The sequence below is a fragment of the Oryctolagus cuniculus genome, chromosome 9, assembly GCF_051225735.1.
Source record: "Oryctolagus cuniculus isolate XC-2025 breed Fujian yellow rabbit chromosome 9, ASM5122573v1, whole genome shotgun sequence".
NCBI classification, from domain to species: Eukaryota; Metazoa; Chordata; class Mammalia; order Lagomorpha; family Leporidae; genus Oryctolagus; species Oryctolagus cuniculus.
The window spans coordinates 312,610-334,045 of NC_142875.1; the positions used below are offsets into that span (position 1 = coordinate 312,610).

The 21,436-nt window shown below is 62.7% G+C and overlaps 1 protein-coding gene across 1 annotated transcript; it reads left to right on the plus strand.

The window, feature by feature from the left end:
* Window positions 1-614: 614 nt before the first annotated feature.
* On the plus strand, window positions 615-20,638 carry C9H13orf46 (chromosome 9 C13orf46 homolog). Its single transcript, XM_089304845.1, has 7 exons — window positions 615-789; window positions 7,387-7,438; window positions 8,886-9,112; window positions 9,164-9,195; window positions 10,252-10,299; window positions 13,305-13,369; window positions 15,475-20,638. The coding sequence occupies exons 1-7, from the start codon at window positions 615-617 to the stop codon at window positions 15,539-15,541; spliced, it is 666 nt and encodes a 221-aa protein (XP_089160971.1). The 3' UTR covers window positions 15,542-20,638.
* Window positions 20,639-21,436: the final 798 nt, after the last annotated feature.

Here is a 21,436-nt window from a genome sequence, read left to right on the forward strand (position 1 = left end):
CCCTGTGGGTGGCAGAACAGTCCCCAAAACCAGCACTTTGGCAGAGGGTCTACAGGCCCTCAAAACACCCCAGGGGCACAGCATCTGTTTGCGCTGCGGCCCTTCCCTCGGCAGGGTGAGGCCCCAGTGGGCGACGTCCTCCCTCGGATGCCACCGTTGTCAAGGCCAGGGCGCAGCCCGCGCTCCCCAAGGCCTCCGCTTGGCTGACCGTCCCCTTGGCCCTGTCGGGGAACCGCGTGTGCGTCCCCTGCTGGCTGCCGAGCCGGCCCCGGTTGGAGGGTTCACCCACACAGAGCGCCTGTGTGGGGAGACATGGGAGAGCCAGCTCGCCTGGCCATGGCCTCCAGGACTGAGCAAGGCCAGACCGCCCACTGCTGGGCCCTCAGTCCGTGTGGGGAAAGGCAAGTATGGCCGGCACCTGCCCCTGGGTTCTACAGAGGGTGGGGAGGAGGCTGCGCTGGGCTGGGCCAGCTGACCTCTGACCTGCGGTGATGTCACAGCAGCCCCAGGGCGACGGCCCCTGGCATTCTCGGGCATTTCCCAGGAGGGGGTTCCGGGGGCGGCAGCCATGTCCCACGCCTGAGGCCGTGTGAGGTGCCTTGCCCAGGCCTAGCATGGAGAAGGACCCAGCCGCGGCACACAGGAGGCACCGGCCTGGCCCTGGTGCCCTCCCCTTGGCAGGCAGGGCGGCCAGCGAGGGGCCTGAGCTCCAAAGGAGCAGGAGCGTGGGTGGTCTGCACCAGAAGGGGGACCCCCCCAGCCGTGTCAGGAAGGTGCCCAAGAACCTGGGTAGGCCGGGGGCTGTGGGAAGGGGCAGGGGGCCAGCTGGGGCCCTGTGGGACAGCGGGGGAGGGGGCCTGGGAGGCACGGAGGCAGAGGCTGGGCTTAGAGGACCGGGCCAGGACATGGGGGCTGCAACCTTGCGTCTATGATGAGGGCGGTCTCCCACCCAGGGCCTGACCCGCGTCTGGCCGACCCTCACACAGCGTCCAGGACCGCGGGCGGGAAATCTAGGGCTGGCTCAAGCCCGGGACAATGTAAGAGTGGTGGTGGAACAAGACTTCTCCTAGGTTAAGAATTGGCAGCTGTGCTGTTGGGAGCAGGCCAGGGGTGCAGGGGGGTGTGCCGGGGGCGGAGATGGGTCTCAGTGCTGGCCTCGGTGGGTGCACGTCTCATTCCTGGACCTTGCCCCAGCACCTCTGGGTTTCCCCTAGACGTGGGGATGGGAGGCGGTGGGTGGGCGCCTGGGTGTCCATGTGGCCTGCTGTCCCGTGCCCCACTCACAGGACAAGACAAATCTGTGCATCAGGTCCACAGGGATGTGCCCTGGAGCCCACTCCGACCCCCACATCCTCTCGGGGTCAGCAGCATGTGTCACACGTCCTGGGGAGGCCTGTTTGCCCGTCCTGTGGGTCACCCAGGGCCTCCCGCTCTCCTAGGCCTTCCTCGCTCTGCCAGCGAGGTTGCTCCCAGCCACGGCGGGAGGGCCCCTCAGGAATCCGTACCCGGTGCAGCTCCAGCAGGGCTTCTGCTCCTGTGATGTCAGCGTGACATCAGTGTCCTGGAGGCTGAGCCCTGGCTTCCGGTCTCTCTTAGAAACAGGCTCCCAGCAGCCGTCCAGCCCTTCCCGGCCAGCTCAGCCCTTTTCCTGTAACAGCAGCTCCCCAGGCCCCCGGCCCCTGGCCCTCTCGCTGGCCCTGGCTCCTCATGGGCATCTCACATTTGAGCTGAGCCTGTGACAGTTTGGAAAGAAAGTGGCTCTTGGCTGGGAAGAGACAGGAGCATGTGTTCCTGTCACCGAACAACAGGAGCCACTGCGTGTGCCTCAGACCCGTGAGCCCCACACAGCTGCCCAGTGGTCCCCAGCGCACCTGCAGCCCAGACACGCATGCGGGGGACGGGGCACTGCAGACCCACCACGCAATGGCTTCCCTGCATGGCCCCAGGCCCTTCTGCTGGGGCGACCGAGCCGTGCTCTGGTTCTGCACCTGCTTTGGAGCAAGGAAATTCACACCAGCTCTTCTCGACTGTACAGGCCAGAGCAAGGTTGGAAGATCTGCCTGGGACAGCTCTGAGCCTTCTAAAACACCCTCCCACACACATGTGCATTCTCGTGTGTGCATGCACAGAACATGCACAAGTGTGCACACGTGAGCACACCCGTGCATACACCTGCGCACACAGCACACAAGCACACAGCTTAGTGCACACTCATAAACACACACAGCTGAGGGGCCGCTGGAGCTTCTCCAGAAATTAGCATCAGATCCCTGCTGGAAAACCACGTCCTCCCAGGGCTCCCACCTGAGGGGCAGAGGCTGCCCCCCGCCCCCACCCCACCCCACCCCGCCACCCCACCCCCCGGGCTCAGCGCCAAGTCCAGCAGATCTGGCCCTGGAGACCTCCTCCTCCAGGGTTTTTCTCAGCACAGCCTGCAGCAACTGGTGAGCAAGCAGGAGACAGCAACAGCCCGAGGCCACCAGCCAGAGCACTCGCAGGAGGCAGGTGCAGGAGTGAGGGGCAGGCTGCCCAGCGTCCCAGCGTTGGGGCCCCAGGAGAGAAACCCCCAGGTCCTCAAAGGAAATCTGGGGAACAGGAGCCCCTGGCCCGCAGCCCCCAGAAGCCCTTTTATCCAGGCACCACCCCGGCTGCAGGCGTTGGTTGGGCAGGCATCCTCAGTGCCCTTCCAGGCTCAGGCCCGGAAGGTAGCTCAGGTCTGGAGCCGTCCTGAGCCCACCTGCCCATGTGGGCTTCCATCCGGAAACCCGCAGCTGCACGAGGGTCCTGGGAAAGCTCGCTGGCTTGGGAGAGCTCCTACAGCTGAGAAGCAGAGGCTGCCAGGACACACATGCTCAGGGCAGAGTGTTGGGGGACAGAGCCGGGGGTCGGTGCTTGGGGTCAGGGGACAGAGCTCCGGGACAGTGCTGGGGGACAGTGCTGGGGGACAGTGCTCAGGGGACAGTGCTCGGGGACAGTGCTGGGGGACCGTGCTGGGGGACAGCGCTCAGGGACAGTGCTCCGGGACAGTGCTGGGGGACAGTGCTGGGGACAGTGCTGGGGACAGTGCTGGGGGACAGTGCTCAGGGACAGTGCTCAGGGTCAGTGCTGGGGGACAGTGCTCAGGGACAGTGCTGGGGGACAGTGCTCGGGGACAGTGCTGGGGGACAGTGCTGGGGGACAGTGCTGGAGACAGTGCTCAGGGACAGTGCTCAGGGTCAGTGCTGGGGGACAGTGCTGGGGGACAGTGCTGGGGACAGTGCTCAGGGACAGTGCTGGGGGACAGTGCTGGGGGACAGTAATGGGGGACAGTGCTCAGGGGACAGTGCTCAGGGGACAGTGCTCAGGGACAGTGCTGGGGGACAGTGCTCAGGGGACAGTGCTGGGGACAGTGCTGGGGGACAGTGCTGGGGGACAGTGCTGGGGGACAGTGTTCGGGGACAGTGCTCAGGGGACAGTGCTGGGGACAGTGCTCGGGGACAGTGCTCAGGGACAGTGCTGGGGGAGAGTGCTCAGGGACAGTGCTGGGGGAGAGTGCTGGGGGACAGTGCTGGGGGACAGTGCTCAGGGACAGTGCTGGGGGACAGTGCTCAGGGGACAGTGCTGGGGACAGTGCTGGGGGACAGTGCTGGGGGACAGTGCTGGGGGACAGTGTTCGGGGACAGTGCTCAGGGGACAGTGCTGGGGACAGTGCTCGGGGACAGTGCTCAGGGACAGTGCTGGGGGAGAGTGCTGGGGGACAGTGCTGGGGACAGTGCTGGGGGACAGTTCTCGGGGATAGTGCTGGGGACAGTACTGGGGCCAGTGCTCAGAGGCCAGTGATGGGGACAGTGCTGGGGGACAGTGCTGGGAGACAGTGCTGGGGGACAGTGCTTTGGGACAGTGCTGGGGGACAGTGTTCGGGGACAGTGCTCAGGGGACAGTGCTGGGGACAGTGCTGGGGGACAGTTCTCGGGGACAGTGTTCGGGGAGAGTGCTGGGGGAGAGTGCTGGGGACAGTACTGGGGCCAGTGCTCAGGGGCCAGTGATGGGGACAGTGCTGGGGGACAGTGCTGGGAGACAGTGCTGGGGACAGTGCTCAGGGGACAGTGCTGGGGGACAGTGCTCAGGGACAGTGCTCAGGGGACAGTGCTGGGGGACAGTGCTCAGGGTCAGTGCTCAGGGACAGTGCTCAGGGGACAGTGCTCAGGGACAGTGCTGGGGGACATTGCTCAGGGACAGTGCTCAGGGGACAGTGCTCAGGGACAGTGCTCAGGGGACAGTGCTGGGAGACAGTGCTGGGGACAGTGCTGGGGGACAGTGCTCAGGGACAGTGCTCCGGGACAGTGCTGTGGACAGTGCTGGGCACAGTGCTCAGGGACAGTGCTCAGGGACAGTGCTGGGAGACAGTTCTCGGGGATAGTGCTGGGGACAGTACTGGGGCCAGTGCTCAGAGGCCAGTGATGGGGACAGTGCTGGGGGACAGTGCTCAGGGACAGTGCTGGGGACAGTGCTCAGGGACAGTGCTGTGGACAGTGCTGGGGGACAGTGCTCAGGGACAGTGCTGTGGACAGTGCTGGGGGACAGTGATCGGGGACAGTGCTGGGGACAGTGCTGGGGGACAGTGCTGGGGGACAGTGCTCAGGGACAGTGCTGGGGACAGTACTCAGGGCACAGTGCTGGGGACAGTGCTCAGGGACAGTGCTGGGGACATTGCTCAGGGACAGTGCTGTGGACAGTGCTGGGGGACAGTGCTGGGGGACAGTGCTCAGGGCACAGTGCTGGGGACAGTACTCAGGGCACAGTGCTGGGGACAGTGCTCAGGGACAGTGCTGGGAGACAGTTCTCGGGGACAGTGCTGGGGGACAGTGCTCAGGGGACAGTGCTGGGAGAACGTGCTGGGGGACAGTGCTCAGTGACAGTGCTGGGGGACAGTGCTCAGGGACAGTGCTGGGGGACAGTGCTGGGGCACAGTGCTCAGGGAGAGTGCTGGGGGACAGTGCTGGGAGACAGTGCTCAGGGGACAGTGCTCAAGGGACAGTGCTGGGGGACAGTGCTGGGGTACAGTGCTGGGGGACAGTGCTCAGAAACAGTGCTGGGGACAGTGCTGGGGGACAGTGCTCAGGGGACAGTGCTGGGGGACAGTGCTGGGGACAGTGCTGGGGGACAGTGCTGGGGGACAGTGCTGGGGGACAGTGCTGGGGACAGTGCTCAGGGACAGTGCTGGGGACAGTGCTCGGGGACAGTGCTGGGGGACAGTACTGGGGGACAGTGCTGGGGACAGTGCTGGGGGACAGTGCTCAGGGGACAGTGCTGGGGGACAGTGCTGGGGGACAGTGCTGGGGGACAGTGCTCGGGGACAGTGCTGGGGGACAGTGCTGGGGGACATTACTGGGGCCAGTGCTCAGGGGCCAGTTTGGGGACAGTGCTGGGGGACACTGCTGGGGTCCAGTTTGGGGACAGTGCTCAGGGGACAGTGCTGGGGGACAGTGCTGGGGACAGTGCTCAGTGGACAGTGCTGGGGGACAGTGCTCAGGGGACAGTGCTGGGGGACAGTGCTCGGGGACAGTGCTGGGGACAGTGATGCGGACAGTGCTCAGGGGACAGTAATGGGGGACAGTGCTCAGGGGACAGTGCTCAGGGGACAGTGCTGGGGGACAGTGCTGGGGGACAGTGCTCGAGACATTGCTCTTGGGACAGTTCTGGGGCCAGTGCTGGGGGACAGTGCTCAGGGGACAGTGATGGGGGACAGTGCTGGGGGACAGTACTGGGGGACAGTGCTGGGGACAGTGCTGGGGGACAGTGCTCAGGGGACAGTGCTGGGGGACAGTGCTGGGTACAGTGCTGGGGGACAGTGCTGGGGGACAGTGCTGGGGGACATTACTGGGGCCAGTGCTCAGGGGCCAGTTTGGGGACAGTGCTTGGGGACAGTGCTGGGGCACAGTGCTGGGGGACAGTGCTCAGGGACAGTGCTCAGGGACAGTGCTCAGGGGATAGTGCTGGGGGACAGTGCTCAGGGACAGTGCTCAGGGACAGTGCTCAGGGGACAGTGCTGGGGGACAGTGCTCAGGTGACAGTGCTCAGGGACAGTGCTCAGGGGACAGTGCTGGGGGACAGTGCTCAGGGGACAGTGCTGGGGGACAGTGCTCAGGGACAGTGCTTGGGGACAGTGCTGGGGTACAGTGCTGGGGGACAGTGCTCAGAAACAGTGCTGGGGACAGTGCTGGGGGACAGTGCTCAGGGGACAGTGCTGGGGGACAGTGCTGGGGACAGTGCTGGGAGACAGTGCTGGGGACAGTGCTGGGGGACAGTGCTCGGGGACAGTGCTGGGGGACAGTGCTGGGGGACAGTGCTCGGGGACAGTGCTAGGGGACAGTGCTCAGGGGACAGTGCTGGGGGACAGTGCTCAGGGGACAGTGCTGGGAGACAGTGCTGGGGACAGTGCTGGGGGACAGTACTGGGGGACAGTGCTGGGGGACAGTGCTGAGGGACAGTGCTGGGGACAGTGCTGGGGGACAATGCTGGGGAACAGTGCTCAGGGGACAGTGCTGGGGGACAGTGCTGGGGGACAGTGCTCAGGAGACATTGCTCAGGGGACAGTGCTCAGGGGACAGTGCTGGGGGACAGTACTGGGGGACAGTGCTGGGGGACAGTGCTGAGGGACAGTGCTGGGGACAGTGCTGGGGGACAATGCTGGGGAACAGTGCTCAGGGGACAGTGCTGGGGGACAGTTCTGGGGCCAGTGCTGGGGGACAGTGCTGGGGGACAGTTTAGGGGACAGTGCTGGGGGACAGTGCAGGGGACAGTGCTCAGGACAGTGCTCAGTGACAGAGCTGGGGACAGTGCAGGGGACAGTGCTGGGGGACAGTGCTCCGGGAACATCATCAGCTGCCACCAGAGCTACAGACGCAGCTTTGCCTTGGAGCTTTAGGCTGGCAGAATCCCCTAATGCCATTCACGGTCACTCAGCCTTGGGCAAGTTCAAGGAGCTTCCTGGGCACCCCTTGTCAGGATCAGATCCCTACTCACTGGACATGCAGGGACCACATCTTCTGGAGAACAGATATAACGGGAACCATCCTGGGGACGCCCCTGGGAGGAGTCAGGAGGAGGGAGGGGGCACTGAGTGGTCCAGGACCCACCTTCCCCCCTCCCTGCGTCCCTGCTGTGCTGTGTCCAGTGGGTGCAGGACCAGGAGCTCCGGAAGTCACCGGGTCCCGGACTCTGCTGTGCGTCCTGCAGGGGAGGCCAAGGCTGGGTGGCTCCAGCGTCAGGCACCAGGAAGAAGCTCACAGCGGTGGTGGCCACCAGCCACTGCCTGGGAGGAGCAGGCTCCAGGGTCCGGACGAGCTGTGAGCCAGCCGCTCAGGGGGGCCGGCGGCCCTGACCCGTTGTGTCCTTCCTCCCCAGAGTCTGAAGAGCAGGGGAAAGAGCCGCAGAGTAACGCAGAAGACGCTGGCTGGTGAGGGCCTGAGGGCTGGGTGGGGAGGGCTGCGGGGTGGGGGGGGCTTGTCAGGTTGCCCTGGGGACTGATGGCCCTGCCCCGCCCCGCCCCGCCCCGCCCTCCGCCTCCCCAGGCCGCCCTGTGCGGTGTCCCGGGGGGCTGTGGCCTGCAGCTCAGAGCGGACCCAGGGCCCGCCCACCGCAGATGACGTCTTGTTCCCCAGTGTTCCTTGATTGCACGGTCTGCATTTCAGATGGGTGCTTCACGTTCGCGTCAGAATACCAGGGTGCCGTGCAAAACGAAGGCCCTGAAATCGTCAGTAAAACACGAACAGATTTAGGTGAAAAAAAGCCAAATACAAAACTACAAAATGCAGTTTCATTTAGCTAAAAGTACTACAAACAAAAACAGAAGAAAACAAGATAAAATATCAATACCGGGTTTCTCTTGAGTTTTTTCCTAACAGCTTTCTTTGGATGGGGAAGAGAGAATAAAAGTTGATGATTCCATAATCTGCATGTATTTCAAAGAAAAGAGAAAAGGGGTGGTTTTTTTTTTTTTTAAGATTTATTGATTTATTTATTTATTTGGAAGGCAGAGTTACAGAGAGGCAGAGACAGAGAGAGATCTTCCATCCGCTGGTTCACTCCCCAGTTGGCCACAATGGCCAGAGCTGAGCTATTCCGAAGCCAGGAGCCAGGAACTTCCTCCGGATCCCCCACGTGGGTGCAGGGGCCCAAGGAGTTGGGCCATCCTCCACTACTTTCCCAGGCCATAGCTGAGAGCTGGATGGGAAGTGGAGCAGCCGGGACTCAAACTGGCACCCTTATGGGTGCTACAGGTCACCCCTAGGCCACAGTGCCAGCCCCAGAAAAGGTTTTTAAAAGTTACCTTACAGTAGAGACTAGAGGACACAGAACTGGCTCGCAGAGCCGGGCAAGCGTGGCCAGGCCACCCTGGTTGTGACGGCTCCCCCTGAGGGCCGAGGAGGCGCTGCCACCCTCGTCACCGTCACCCAGGGCCCTCAGGCCACATGGGCTGGCTTGGCTCGGTCAGAGGAGGACCCCAAGGTCTTCATTCCCAGGACTCCGAGCGTCTGCAGATTTCCCTCGGGCGAGGGGCAGCTTTGTGCTGGTGCGGCTGGAAGGGGCTACCCGGCCAGGGCGGAGCCCGCAGGGCGGGGTGCCACAGACCCCACCCACAGCTTGCACGCCCCAGCCGAGGGACTCCCAGCCCTCGCCAGGTCGCTCCCCCGGGCAGCCGAGACCCTGCTCTCTGAGATGAGCCCCGGGGCTGTGAACAGCTCAGCCGCGGAGGCTGGCCTGGGCAGTTGAGGTTCCACACGTCCAGTCCTCCAGACAGGCAGAGCCCAGCCCAGGAGGGCCCAAGGGGCCTGACTCCCGGGTGCCCAGCGAGGGCAGGGGCGCAGGCGTCGTCCCAAGCACTCCTCCCCCCTCTCCTGCAGTCAGGCCAACCTGGAGGAGGATAGGAAGGAGCGGAGCCAGGACGCTCCCAGGACTCCGGGCCGCGAGAGTGGGAAGAGAGACCTGGAGGCGGAGAAGAGCGACTCGGAGGCCAGCACCAACGAGGAGCAGGAAGGAGAGCCCACGGAGGGGCACGCCCAGGAGGCCCAGGTGCACCAGGCTCAGCCCGCGCGCCGGGTCCTGGCGTCTGGCCCTACGTCACAGCCCTGTCCCTGCTGACCTGCCCGCCGCCTTCTTTGCTTGCAGGAGCAGGGCCCAGCGTCCACAAAGCTGAGTGACCTGGAGAGAGAGGCAAGCGCTCCATACTGCAGCAGCAGAAGTCAGGGCCGGGGGCCCATCCCAGCAGGCACTGAGCCCTGGACCCCTCCCACCCTTCCCAGGAGGCCTGGGGGCCAGGCTCCCACCTCTGTGTCTGGTCCCGGGGTGCCCGACCCCCAGCTTCCAAAAGCGCAGTTGTCAAAAGCATGGGGTCCTGAGATACCCCACCCCACTTGACCTTGACCCAGAAAACCCTCGGGGGCACTGGAGTCCTCACAGGCACTTGGGGTGGCTAGGAGTGGAGGACTCGCTTCTCTCGATTGTGCATCTCACGAGTCTCTGGAGCCCCCGTGTGGTGGGGTTCCACAGCCACGCCCGCGGGGCGACTCCGCCCGGGGAGCCCGCCCGCCCTCGCGCAACTCTGGCATTCACTGAAAGCTCCAGCTGGACACCAGCAGCTACAGGCTGGGCTGCCGGCCCCCCAGTGTGCCCCCCCAGTGTGCCCCCCCAGTGTGCCCCCCCAGTGTGAGCGGTGACCCCCCCAGTGTGACCCCCAGTGTGAGCGGTGACCTCCCAGTGTGACCCCCCCAGTGTGAGCGGTGGCCTCTGGCACAGAGTGTGACCCCCCAGTGTGAGCGGTGGCCCCCCAGTGTAACCCCCCAGTGTGAGTGGTGACCTCTGGCACAGAGTGTGACCCCCCAGTGTGAGCGGTGGCCCTTTTCACAAAGTGTGACCCCGTGGCAGGGTCACAGGCCAAGTCAGTGTTGCTGGGAGCAGGAACTGGTCCATTTCCCGGTCCCCCAGAGGGTGAAGGTGGAGGAGGCCCTGTGGGTCTCAGGGCCCCGCCGGGAGGTGAGTAGGGAGCAGCTGCACCATGTCTTCTTGCCCTTTTGCTAGAGCTGCCCTGCGGGTACCTCCAGCCCCCACCCAGTCCTAGGAGCCCCCTGGTGCAGGACCTGTGTCAGGTGGTCCTGGTGGTGGCCCTCAGATCTCGGCCAGCCTCAGCCCAGGAGCTGCTGTCCCCCCGACGTCTGCTCCTCTCTCTGACACTCCCACACCGGTCACCCCGTCTCTGGTTTCCATCTACAGAAACCATCTGTGTTTGTGGAGATTGACCTGGGAGACCATGCCGAGGAGGTAAAGCTGAATCAGCCAGCGGAAGGTGCTTGCACTGACCAGGCTGGGTGGGAGGGTGAGGCAGGGACTCGGGAGAGTTCAGGGTGAGAGGACAGGCCTCGGGGCATGAGGACACCCCCACCTCCTCCTCTCCCCAACTTGCACACGCCCCAGCCCCATCAGACTCCAGGGCCTCTGCCAGCACTCGGATGTCCAAGGGCACCAGATCTTTATGGGATCTCTCCAGGGTGGTGGAAACGGCCCAGACCCAAGACTTGGAGATGCATGGCTCTGCCAACAAGTGCTCAAAATGCTCATCACCCCTCTCTGAGCCCTAGATGTCTCCTGAAATGAGGGCTCCAGAAGCTGTCAGAACAGGGTCCGAAACCGAGAAAGCCTCAGTATTAGGTGTCATCACCATGGCCTCCACCATCACCACCACCAGCAGTGTCATCACATTCATCATCATCACCATCACAATCAGCACCAACACCTACCACCAGCATCACCACCACCACCTTCATCATCATCATCATCATCATTCCTCTCATCACTACCACCACCATCATCACCACCACCACCATCACCACCATCACCACCATCATCACTCCTCTCATCATCACCACCACCACCATCATCACCACCACCACCATCACCATCATCATTCCTCTCATCACCACCACCACCACCATCACCATCATCATTCCTCTCATCAGCACCACCACCACCACCATCACCATCATCATTCCTCTCATCACCACCACCACCACCATCACCACCACCATCACCACCACCACCACCATCATCATCACTCCTCTCATCACCACCACCACCACCATCACCATCATCATTCCTCTCATCACCACCACCACCACCATCACCACCACCACCATCACCACCACCACCACCATCACCATCTACACTCCTCTCATCACTACCACCACCACCATCACCACCACCACCACCATCATCATCATCACTCCTCTCATCACCACCACCACCACCATCACCATCATCATTCCTCTCATCACCACCACCACCATCATCACCACCACCACCATCACCAACACCACCATCACCATCTTCATTCCTCTCATCACCACCACCACCACCATCACCACCACCACCATCACCATCTTCATTCCTCTCATCACCACCACCACCATCACCACCACCACTCCTCTCATCATCATCACTCCTCTCATCACCACCACCACCACCATCATCATCATCACTCCTCTCATCACCACCACCACCACCATCACCATCATCATTCCTCTCATCACCACCATCACCACCACCATCACCATCACCACCACCACCACCATCATCACTCCTCTCATCACCACCACCACCACCATCACCACCACCACCACCATCATCATCACTCCTCTCATTACCACCACCACCATCATCACCACCACCACCATCACCACCATCATCATCACTCCTCTCATCATCACCACCACCACCATCATCACCACCACCACCATCACCATCATCATTCCTCTCATCACCACCACTACCACCATCACCATCATCATTCCTCTCATCACCACCACCACCACCACCATCACCATCATCATTCCTCTCATCACCACCACCACCATCATCACCACCACCATCACCACCACCACCACCATCATCATCACTCCTCTCATTACCACCACCACCATCACCACCACCACCACCATCATCATCACTCCTCTCATCACCACCACCACCACCATCACCATCATCATTCCTCTCATCACCACCACCACCACCACCATCACCATCATCATTCCTCTCATCACCACCACCACCATCACCACCACCACCACCATCATCATCACTCCTCTCATTACCACCACCACCATCACCACCACCACCACCACCATCATCATCACTCCTCTCATCACCACCACCACCACCACCACCATCATCATCACTCTTCTCATCACCACCACCACCATCATCACCACCACCACCATCACCACCACCACCATCACCAACACCACCATCACCATCTTCATTCCTCTCATCACCACCACCACCACCATCACCACCACCACTCCTCTCATCATAATCATCACTCCTCTCATCACCACCACCACCACCATCATCATCATCACTCCTCTCATCACCACCACCACCACCACCATCACCACCACCACCACCACCATCATCATCACTCTTCTCATCACCACCACCACCATCATCATCATCACTCCTCTCATCACCACCACCAACACCACCACCATCACCACCATCATTCCCACCATCACCACGTATATTATCATTTCAACATCAATGTCACCACCACCAGCATCGTCACCTCCATCACCACCACCAGCAGCACTGTCTCACCATTATCTCAGTCACCACCACCATCACCACCTCCATCACTGTCTCACCATCATCCCAGTCACCACCATCACCACCATCATCACCACCATCACCACCATCATCACCACCACCACCACCATCATGCTCATCACCACCACCACCACCACCATCACTGTCACCCTCATCACCAGCAGCACCACCCCATCCCATAGTCAGCACCATCTATAGCTGACTGACTCAGTGGCCCCTGAGGCCCTCCCAACCGCTGTCGCAGGTCCTCCTGCACCCCACTACTGCACAGCCGTCTCTCTTTAAGTCTCTGAAGCCTCTGGGCAGATTTCGGCATCTGCCTGGTGCTGCTGCCTGCTCCATGCCCTCCGAGCAGCCCACGAGGTGCAGGGAGCTGGCAATGGGCCCCACAAGGCTACTCACAAGGCACACAGGCTCTGAGGCTTCCAGGAGGCTCGCCAATGGCCGGGAGGGGGCCGAGGAATAAGAGCCCTTCGGCTGCAGCACAGGCCGTGGGGGCTCTCCCACCAGAAGCCTCCACTCCTCAGAGCCCCGTCTTGTGGAGGTCCCGCCGGGGCCACAGCCGTCTCTGAGCCTGTCTCCGGCCCTGTCCCATCCATGCTGGGGTCCTGCGGGGCGCCTTCTGTGCCCGGCACCTCACCCTGAAGCTCTCCCGCCATGCCTCTCAGATGACCTCCTGCACCCTGAGAGAAGAGAAGCAGTCCCCGATGGACCCAGACTTGTTTGAGGACGAGTGAGTGGCGCGTGTGGGCTTGCACCAGGCGCGTGCCCACCGCCCCCACCCCACAGTCACGGGGGGGGGGGTGGTCTGCGGTGCCTCGCATGTGGTGGGCAGGGCCAAGCCTCGCTCTTCCTTCCCTACAGGGTGAACCCAAGCACGCACTCTGTGGGGGGCTTGGCACTGGTTTTAGGGCAGAGGCAGCAGCTGGCACAGGACTCCACCCCCACCCCAGAATGGCCGACACAGGATCCCCGCCTCTCCTCCTGAGGCTTGCTGAGGAGGCCTTGTGGGCGGTGGCATGGCCGTGTCTTCTTCTTTAAAAAAAAAATTTTATTTATTTATTTGAAAGTCAGAGTTATACAGAGAGGAGAAGCGGAGAGAAAGAGAGGTCTTCCATCCTCTGGTTCACTCCCCAATTGGCCTCAACGGGTGGAGCTGCACCAATCTGAAGCCAGGAGCCAGGAGCCAGGAGCCAGGAGCTTCTTCTGGGTCTCCCATATGGGTGCAGGGGTCCAAGGACTTGGGCCATCTTCCACTGCTTTCCTAGGCCATAGCAGAGAGCTGGATTGGAAATGGAGCAGCCAGGACTTGAACCAGTGCCCATGTGGGATGCCGGCACTGCAGGCGGCAGCTCACCATACCACAGTGCTGGCCCCGGCTGTGTCTTCTAAGTGCAGCTCCTCCCCTGGCTCAGGGTCTGGGGGAGGGGGTTTGTCCGGAGGATGTAGCCCCCTGGGGATGGGTGTGACTTTTTGAAAGAAAGGCTGCTGGGGGCCGGCGCTGTGGCTCACTAGGTTAATCCTCTGCCTGCAGCACCAGCATCCCATATGGGCAACGGGTTCTAGTCCCGCTTGCTCCTCTTCCAGTCCAGCTCTCTGCTATAGCCCGGGAGTGTAGTGGAGGATGGCCCAAGTGCTTGGGCCCTGCACCCCATGGGAGACCAGGAGGAAGCACCTGGCTCCTGGCTTCGTTTCGGCGTAGCTCCGACCATAGCAGCCATTTGGGGAGTGAACCAAAGGAAGGAGATCTTTCTCTCTGTCTCTCTCTCACTATCTGTCAGAAGGAAGGAAGGAAGGAAGGAAGGAAGGAAGGAAGGAAGGAAGGAAGGAAGGAAGGAAGGAAGAAGACTGCTCTGGCTGGTTTGCAGCTACGTGGGAGAGCAGACAGAGGGGTTGGGGGTGACCCCCACGCCACCCCAGAAGCAGGATTGAGCAGGATCACGTGATCTCCAGAGCTCTTGTGAGGGCTGTGGCCCTATAGGGTCGCCCACAAATGCTGCCTCTCTGGACAGAGCCCGAGTGCTGGCTGCAGGGGCTGTGGCCCTTGGACAGGCCGTCCCGTTGGCTGTCACTCAATCAGCTTCAAGTCCTGAGGGATGGGGTGGGCGCAAATCTGAGCAGGGCCCTCCTCCCTCAGCAGGTCCCCGCTCGAGACCCCTGCTGATGACTCTGAGGGCCAGGCCCGGGTCTGCGGCGGGGACTCCCCTCGGGGACTCGGCTCGCCACGCGGGATGGTGGGTGTGTGCCTGCAGGCTGTGTGTTGGTGTCAGCCCTGCGTTCTGGCTGACCCAGTCCACGTCTCTCAGTCCAGCCTCTGCTCCCAAGACCCAGCTGACCAGACACCTGCAGGCTGGAGGCAGTGTAGGGGAAGCAACCCTTGGCCTTGTGGGCTCCTGGTGGATGGGGCTGCGTGGGCCCACCTGCCCCCTTTCCCAGACACAGGGCTGGGCACCCACTGGCTCCGGCACAGGCCGGCGGGGAAGACAGCAGAGGCCACAGCACAGGGCAGCAAGCTCAGGCCGATGCCTTTCAGAGACACTGCCCCGCCACTGCCTTGCTGGCAGCCCAGCTGGGGGCCGTGATGGGCACAGACCAGTCGGTCCCCTGTGTTTGAGAGGGGTCGTGCCCACCTCCAGACTTCCGAGGCCTGAGCGCAGGAGACCCTGTGTGGGCTGGAGGCGGGCCAGGCTCCCACGGGGGTCTAGGCCTGGTGACGCAGGCGTGGCAGGGTTGGAGGGAGAGCTGTGGGGTGTTTGGGGAGGGGGTTGCTTCAGAGGGACGGGGGCCGCAGGGCTGGGCAAGGCCCTTCTCACCGCCTGCCCCTCCTCTGGCCTCCAGGACGAGGACCAGCTGGGTGTGCTGCATCCCATACACCACCAAGAGGAAGGCGAAGGAGAGCGCCTAGCAGCCCGCAGAAGGTACCGGTGCTCAGCGAGGGAGGGGCTGCAGGGGCCGGGGCTGGGGGCAGAGGGAGCGGACACAGGCCCCGCGCAGCCCTGAGAGACCCGGACGCAGGCCCCGTGCAGCCCTGAGAGACCCGGACGCAGGCCCCGTGCAGCCTGGACACAGCTGCAGGCCCACTCCAGGTCTTGCTCTGTGAGGTGTGAAGGGCCCGGCCCTCCCACACAGCAGGGAGCCGGCTCAGTCCCTTGCAGGCCACACAAAGCCACACTGGACAGCAGGCACAGAGCCTGGAAGCCTGCAGCACGTGAGCCTGGAGCGCAGTGCAGGGGGGTGGACGCGTGCCTGCGGGCGAGCACCTACCAGCACAAAGGCAGAGACGCAGCCGCCGTGGCTCAGCGCCTGCAAGGCCATGACCAGGCACAGAGACCCCAGGGCTGCTGTCACCGCCTGAGCCTGGAGAAAGCCAGCCACTCGCTCCTGCCTCCAGCCGGAAGGGGCTCAGGGTCCCATCTGCGTCCCGGCTGTGCGGGCCCAGTCACGTGTGTGTGCAGGACGAGGTGCAGCCAGGGCTTCGTTCGGCTCCCAAGTGCACGGCAGGCGGGGACCAAGGGGCCTGCAGAGGCTCCGTCAGGCAGTGAGGCCGTCTCCTTCCCACGGGGCAGGGCAGCGCCTTGTTCTTGGCCCTCACCACAGGCCGGCCCAGGCAGACCAGGGGACTCCAGCCCTAGCAAAGGACGCGATGCATGCTGGAGCCATTGTCACAGAGGATTGGCAGCCTGAGTCCTCAGTGGGTGTACACGGACCCAGACTGGGACCGAAGCCCTCCGAGGACGGTGAGGCAGGAGCAGGGAGCATGCAGGGACGCGGCGTGACTTCTCGTGAGGGTGAACATGTGCAGCCTCCTGCGGCGCAGGCTCAGCCTTGCTCATGCAAGGAGCCTTTCACCAGACTCCACCATATTAACATGCACATAGCACACACATGTGCATACCCACACAACCACGCGCGTCATACACCACTCACACATGCACGTGATGCACTGCACACTCCTGTGCACCCCTGCAGTGTGCATGCACGCAGGTAAGTCCTGGCGCTGTGCGTGCGTGCATGCCACAGACGTGCCCACATGCAGAGGACACGAAAGCACACGGGCATGTGCTGAGGGGCATCTCAGAAGCTCCCTTGGGTCAGAGGTCAGAAGTCAGAGACTCCAGGAGCCTGCAGGTGTGGTAGCGTCTCAGCTGCTGACCTCAGGGACTTTCAGGACCTGTCCCCGCCACAGAGGAGACCATGGCCGCCACCCAGCCGGGGGCTTCCGGGAGCAGCACCACGCAGAGCCTTGCTTCTGGGCGTTTGCTGTGGCTGAAGAGAGGCCACTACCAATCTGGGGACGAAAGGAAGGGGTCGCCGGCCATCCCACCACCAACACAAGGGCAGCAGCGGAGGGAGGCGCCCGGCCAGCACCAGCACCGTGTGGGGGCGGCAGCAGAAGCAGGACCTGCCTCTCCTGAAGCTGCCACTCCCAGTGGGAAACCTTCAAGGACTCAGCACACACACACACACACACACCCGCCACGGCGCATCTTCGTCAGCCCGCGGTGTAGACACTGCTCTGGGGCCTGGCCCAGGCCAGCCTTGGAGAAGAGGGCGGGATGCGACCCGGGAGCAGGTCCTGGCCTTGCCGGAGGCCTGTGCTGAGCCGTCCTCCTTGTTTTCAATCAGTTCTCTCTGCACTCGGGACAGGTGCGGCTGCTGCCCCTGACGCACAGCGGAGGAACGAGGGGCACGGCAGGGGGCAGCCCGCCTGGGAGAGGCCTTTGCATGTGGAGGGTGGGCAGCCTCTCGGGAATCCGATGGAAAAGCCGCCTCCAGCGTGGCTTTGCCCTACCCGTTGCCCTCCGTGGAGAAGCGCGCAAAGCCGCCTCTCCCAGCTCCAGGATAACGGGATAACGTCGGGACCTGGCTGACAGCGCCCCCTGGCGGCACGGCGCCTGCAGCTCCCTAAACCTCTGTTCGCTCCTAGACACCAGCGGCCATCTCTGAGCAGGACGGAAGCTGCCTCGCCGTGGCGCTGCCGAGTTTTGCCCTTCAACTACTTATTATTAAAGGACAGGCTGGAATGTAAGCGGAGCTCCGGCCGTCAGTCGCGGGACGTCCTCAGATGCCAGCTCTGACGCGCACGCAGCCCTGGGGGAGGGGCAGCCAAGGTCTCCTCCCTGCCCCCACAACCCTTGCACCTGTGACCGCCCCACAGGACCTGACCCTGCGAACACCTCTTCCCAGAGGGCCCTGGGTCCTCTGGCTGTGCCCGAGTCGTCTTCCCTGGCCCAGGGACCCAGCACTGCCCTGTGCTCTGGGCAAGGCCAGTCCCTCGTGCTTAGGTTTGCTCCTCCCAGAACCCTGGGCTCCAGAGTCCAGCTCAGAATGAGGTCCTGCCCTGCAGGACAGGGTGGGGTAGAGACAGCCTGGGGTGTGCGTGCGTGTGTGTGTGTGTGTGTACTCGTGCCCAAGGATGGTGTGCACACATGTATTTGTATCTTATGGTTTACCTGTGTGCATGCAAGTGCATGGGCTTTTCAGTGTTGTATGCACGTGTGCGTTTGTGGCTGTGTGGTTACAAGTGTGTGTGTGTGTGCATGCTCATGCACGTGTGTGTGATGTATGCGTGCTGATGTGTGTGTGTGTGCACGTGACGTGCATGCTTACAGGTACATGGTGTGCACGTGTGTAGTGTGTGCGTGCGTGTGGTGCAAGCATGTACAGGCGCATGGTATGCATGTGTGTAGTGTGTGGGATGTGTATGTGTACATGTGAGAGTGAGGGCGTGCGTGCACATGTGTGCATAGGTGTGCATGTTCCTTTGTACCGTGTGGAATGTGTGCGTGCCCAGGGCAGTGAGAAGGGCTGATCTGGGATGACTTCTAGGGACCCCAGATGGGAACAGAGTGCTTCTCTGGGTCTCAGCCTGTCCGGAGCTGACCCAGACAGGTTTTCAGGGACCCAAGTACGTGCAACTAGGGACAAATGCTGCAGGGTCACTGGGCTTGGCCCAGGCCAGTGCCGGTGTTCGATATTCTGGCATCGAAGCTGTGCCAGTTCCTGACAGAGGGACTGTGTGCGGGGTCTTCTGCAGGGGGGCAGAGGCGGCACGCCCCAAAGAACAGCAGGACCCGTCACTCGGGCAAAGTCCTGAGATGCGGGCAGGGAACGGTGCAGATGAAACACGGGATCCGAAGGCAGGGACAGGGGAGAGGCTCAGTGGGCCTGGGGGCACCCCCTGGCTCCTGCCCCTCCTCCTGAGCTGGGCCTGGGGGCAGGTGGGCACCCCCGCCCCTCCTCCTGAGCTGGGCCTGGGGGCTGGGTGGGCACCCCCGCCCCTCCTCCTGAGCTGGGCCTGGGGGCTGGGTGCGCACCCCCTGGCTCCTGCCCCTCCTCCTGAGCTGGGCTGTTCCCTTGCAGCCCTCCCCCCACCAGCTCTGGGCCCTCCTTTGCTGCCCAGCCCCATCCATGCCTGTCCCACCCTCAGGCTATTACCCTCAGGGTGGAATCCAAGGCCCCAACTGCTGAGGTTGCAGCCCTGCCTCAGGAGAGAAGTGCGGCCCCCACCTGCCCACTCAGCTCACCCCTGCCATTAAGAGCCCACTGCTCCCTTTCCTGGGTGGCCTGGGCCATCATGTCCCATGTGGTCCATCCACAGACACACCTGCCGTCAGTGGACTTTGTCCATGACCTCAGCTAGACTTTGCTCTGAGTCTGTTCCTTGGGTGCCCAGCCCAGGTTGGGTATGGGGGGAGAACAGGGATGCATGAGGGGCCCAGGTTGTGTGGGGGGTACAGGGGAGAGCCCAGGCTGGGTGTGGGGGCTAAGGGACACGGGAGGGGAGGCCCAGGTCCCTGGAGCTAATGCAGGAACTCCCCCAAGTCAGCACAGGAGGGTGGAGCCCCACCCACCCAGGAGTCTCCAAACCCCACATGGAGCTGGGTGAGAGCAAGTCCCTATGGTGAGTGCAGCCCCCCTCTCGGGGCGCCTCTGGAATGTTCTAGGTGCTCCCCATGCTCAGAGCTGTTCCCTTTCTCTGCATCCTCTGAGTGATGGAGCAAAAACGAAAGCCGTAGATGGATGCTGGCCTCCGGACGCCACATAGCAGGCAGCCCCCATTTCTCCGCCCTGCTAACAGCCCCACGGTGCCTGGACCGCTGGGCACGGCACACTCTGGAGTCCAGCTAGCACCCTGAGCTCTCCCTGCAGCCCCAGGGTCCAGCCTCAGCCTCAGCCTCAGCCCAGCCCCTCCCAGGTCACACTGGGATCTTGCAGGACCTTTAGAACTAGCCCAAGCCCCCCACCCCCGCCTCGGCAGCCCAGCTGTAGCTCAGACCCCCAGTCCATTCCCGCCACTTTGTGCCATATGAACCGCTCGTCTGTAGGGGAAGGCGCTCTCTCCTGCGCTAGTGTTCCCTGGGAGTGAGCCCCTCCCAGGCTTTGTTCTTCTGAAAAAACCTGGTCTGGTGTGGGCTCTACGTCCCTCTCCTCCTTCCTGACACTGAGGAAGACTGGAGGGGCCCTCAGGACTGCAGGAAGTAGAGAGAGGGCTCTCAGATCCAGGAGCAGAGGAGGGTTCAGGGAGAGAGAGACAGCTTCACCCATGCAGGGATGTTCCTCAGAGACCCGACTCCACCCAGGGACGTCCCTCAGAGACCCGACTCCACCCAGGGACGTCCCTCAGAGACCCGACTCCACCCAGGGACGTCCCTCAGAGACTGACTCCACCCAGGGACGTCCCTCAGAGACCCGACTCCCACACAGGGACTTCCCGTCAGATCCTGTCTTTCCCAGCATCAGCGATCCTCCCACCACAGGCTCAGCCCCCGCATGGCCCACGCTGCTCACTGCTCACTGAATACGGATGGAACGTTGTCCCCTGTGAGCTGCAGGCTGTGTTCAAAACGTGTGGTCGTTCCGGAGACACTAGAATGCATCCCATGACCTCAGACGTCTTGGCTCTGTCCTCGGATGCAGGACGGTCCACACCTGTGCTCCTCCCACTGCAGCCAGGGCTGGACCAGGGGACATGTGTGGCATCCTGTGTCCCCCAGGGTGGAGCTGTGGGTGACACAGCGGGAAAGCTCACAGCCTCCCAGCGGAACACTGTGCTGAGGAATTGGTGAGCCCCCCTGAGGGAGGGGGCTCCATCCAGTGCAGCCGGGGACCAGAGGAGAAGGGGCCTCCCAGCCCCAGCCCTGCCTTTGCTGCGACTTTGGCCACCTACCTGTCTGTGGCACGTCCTGGGCCACACCCATGACATGTTTGCTCCAGCTGAGACTTGTGGAGGCCACAGAAAGACACGGAGGAGAAAGCACCCGTCACTGCAGGTGTGCCCAGGTCTTCCAATCCTGCCGCAACCAGTCTCAGTGCTGTCATCACACACGCTGTGCCGTGTGCACCCTTCCTGCCGTGACAGCCCCCAGGGCTCCTTGCTTAGTCTTTCCACGGAGAACGGCTGTTTGCTGAGGGGAAAGTGGAGGCTAGGAGAGCAGAAGGGCCCAGGAGGGCTGCAGCCCAAGGCCGGCCCTGCACGCTCTCACAGCTCCCAGGGCCTGGGGACCCAAGGGGTAGCATGAGGTGGGCATGAGGCCAGTGCCCGCCAAGTGCAAGAGCAGCCTTGCTCCGCGCTTGTCAGGGCTGCCGGCCGTTGTCGGGCTCTGGACCAGACCCTGCAGGTCCCACACACGGACTCGAGGAAGCAGAGCAGGTGCTGCGAGGCGGAGGCCGAGAGTCAGTGCCCAGGAGAGAGGCTAACAGGTGCCTGTGGGCCTGCAGCCGGCTGGCCCGGGGCTCTCTCACCAAGCCCTGCCCAGCCCAGGGCCCTCAGCATCCTCATGGCGTCTGCATCTGCCCT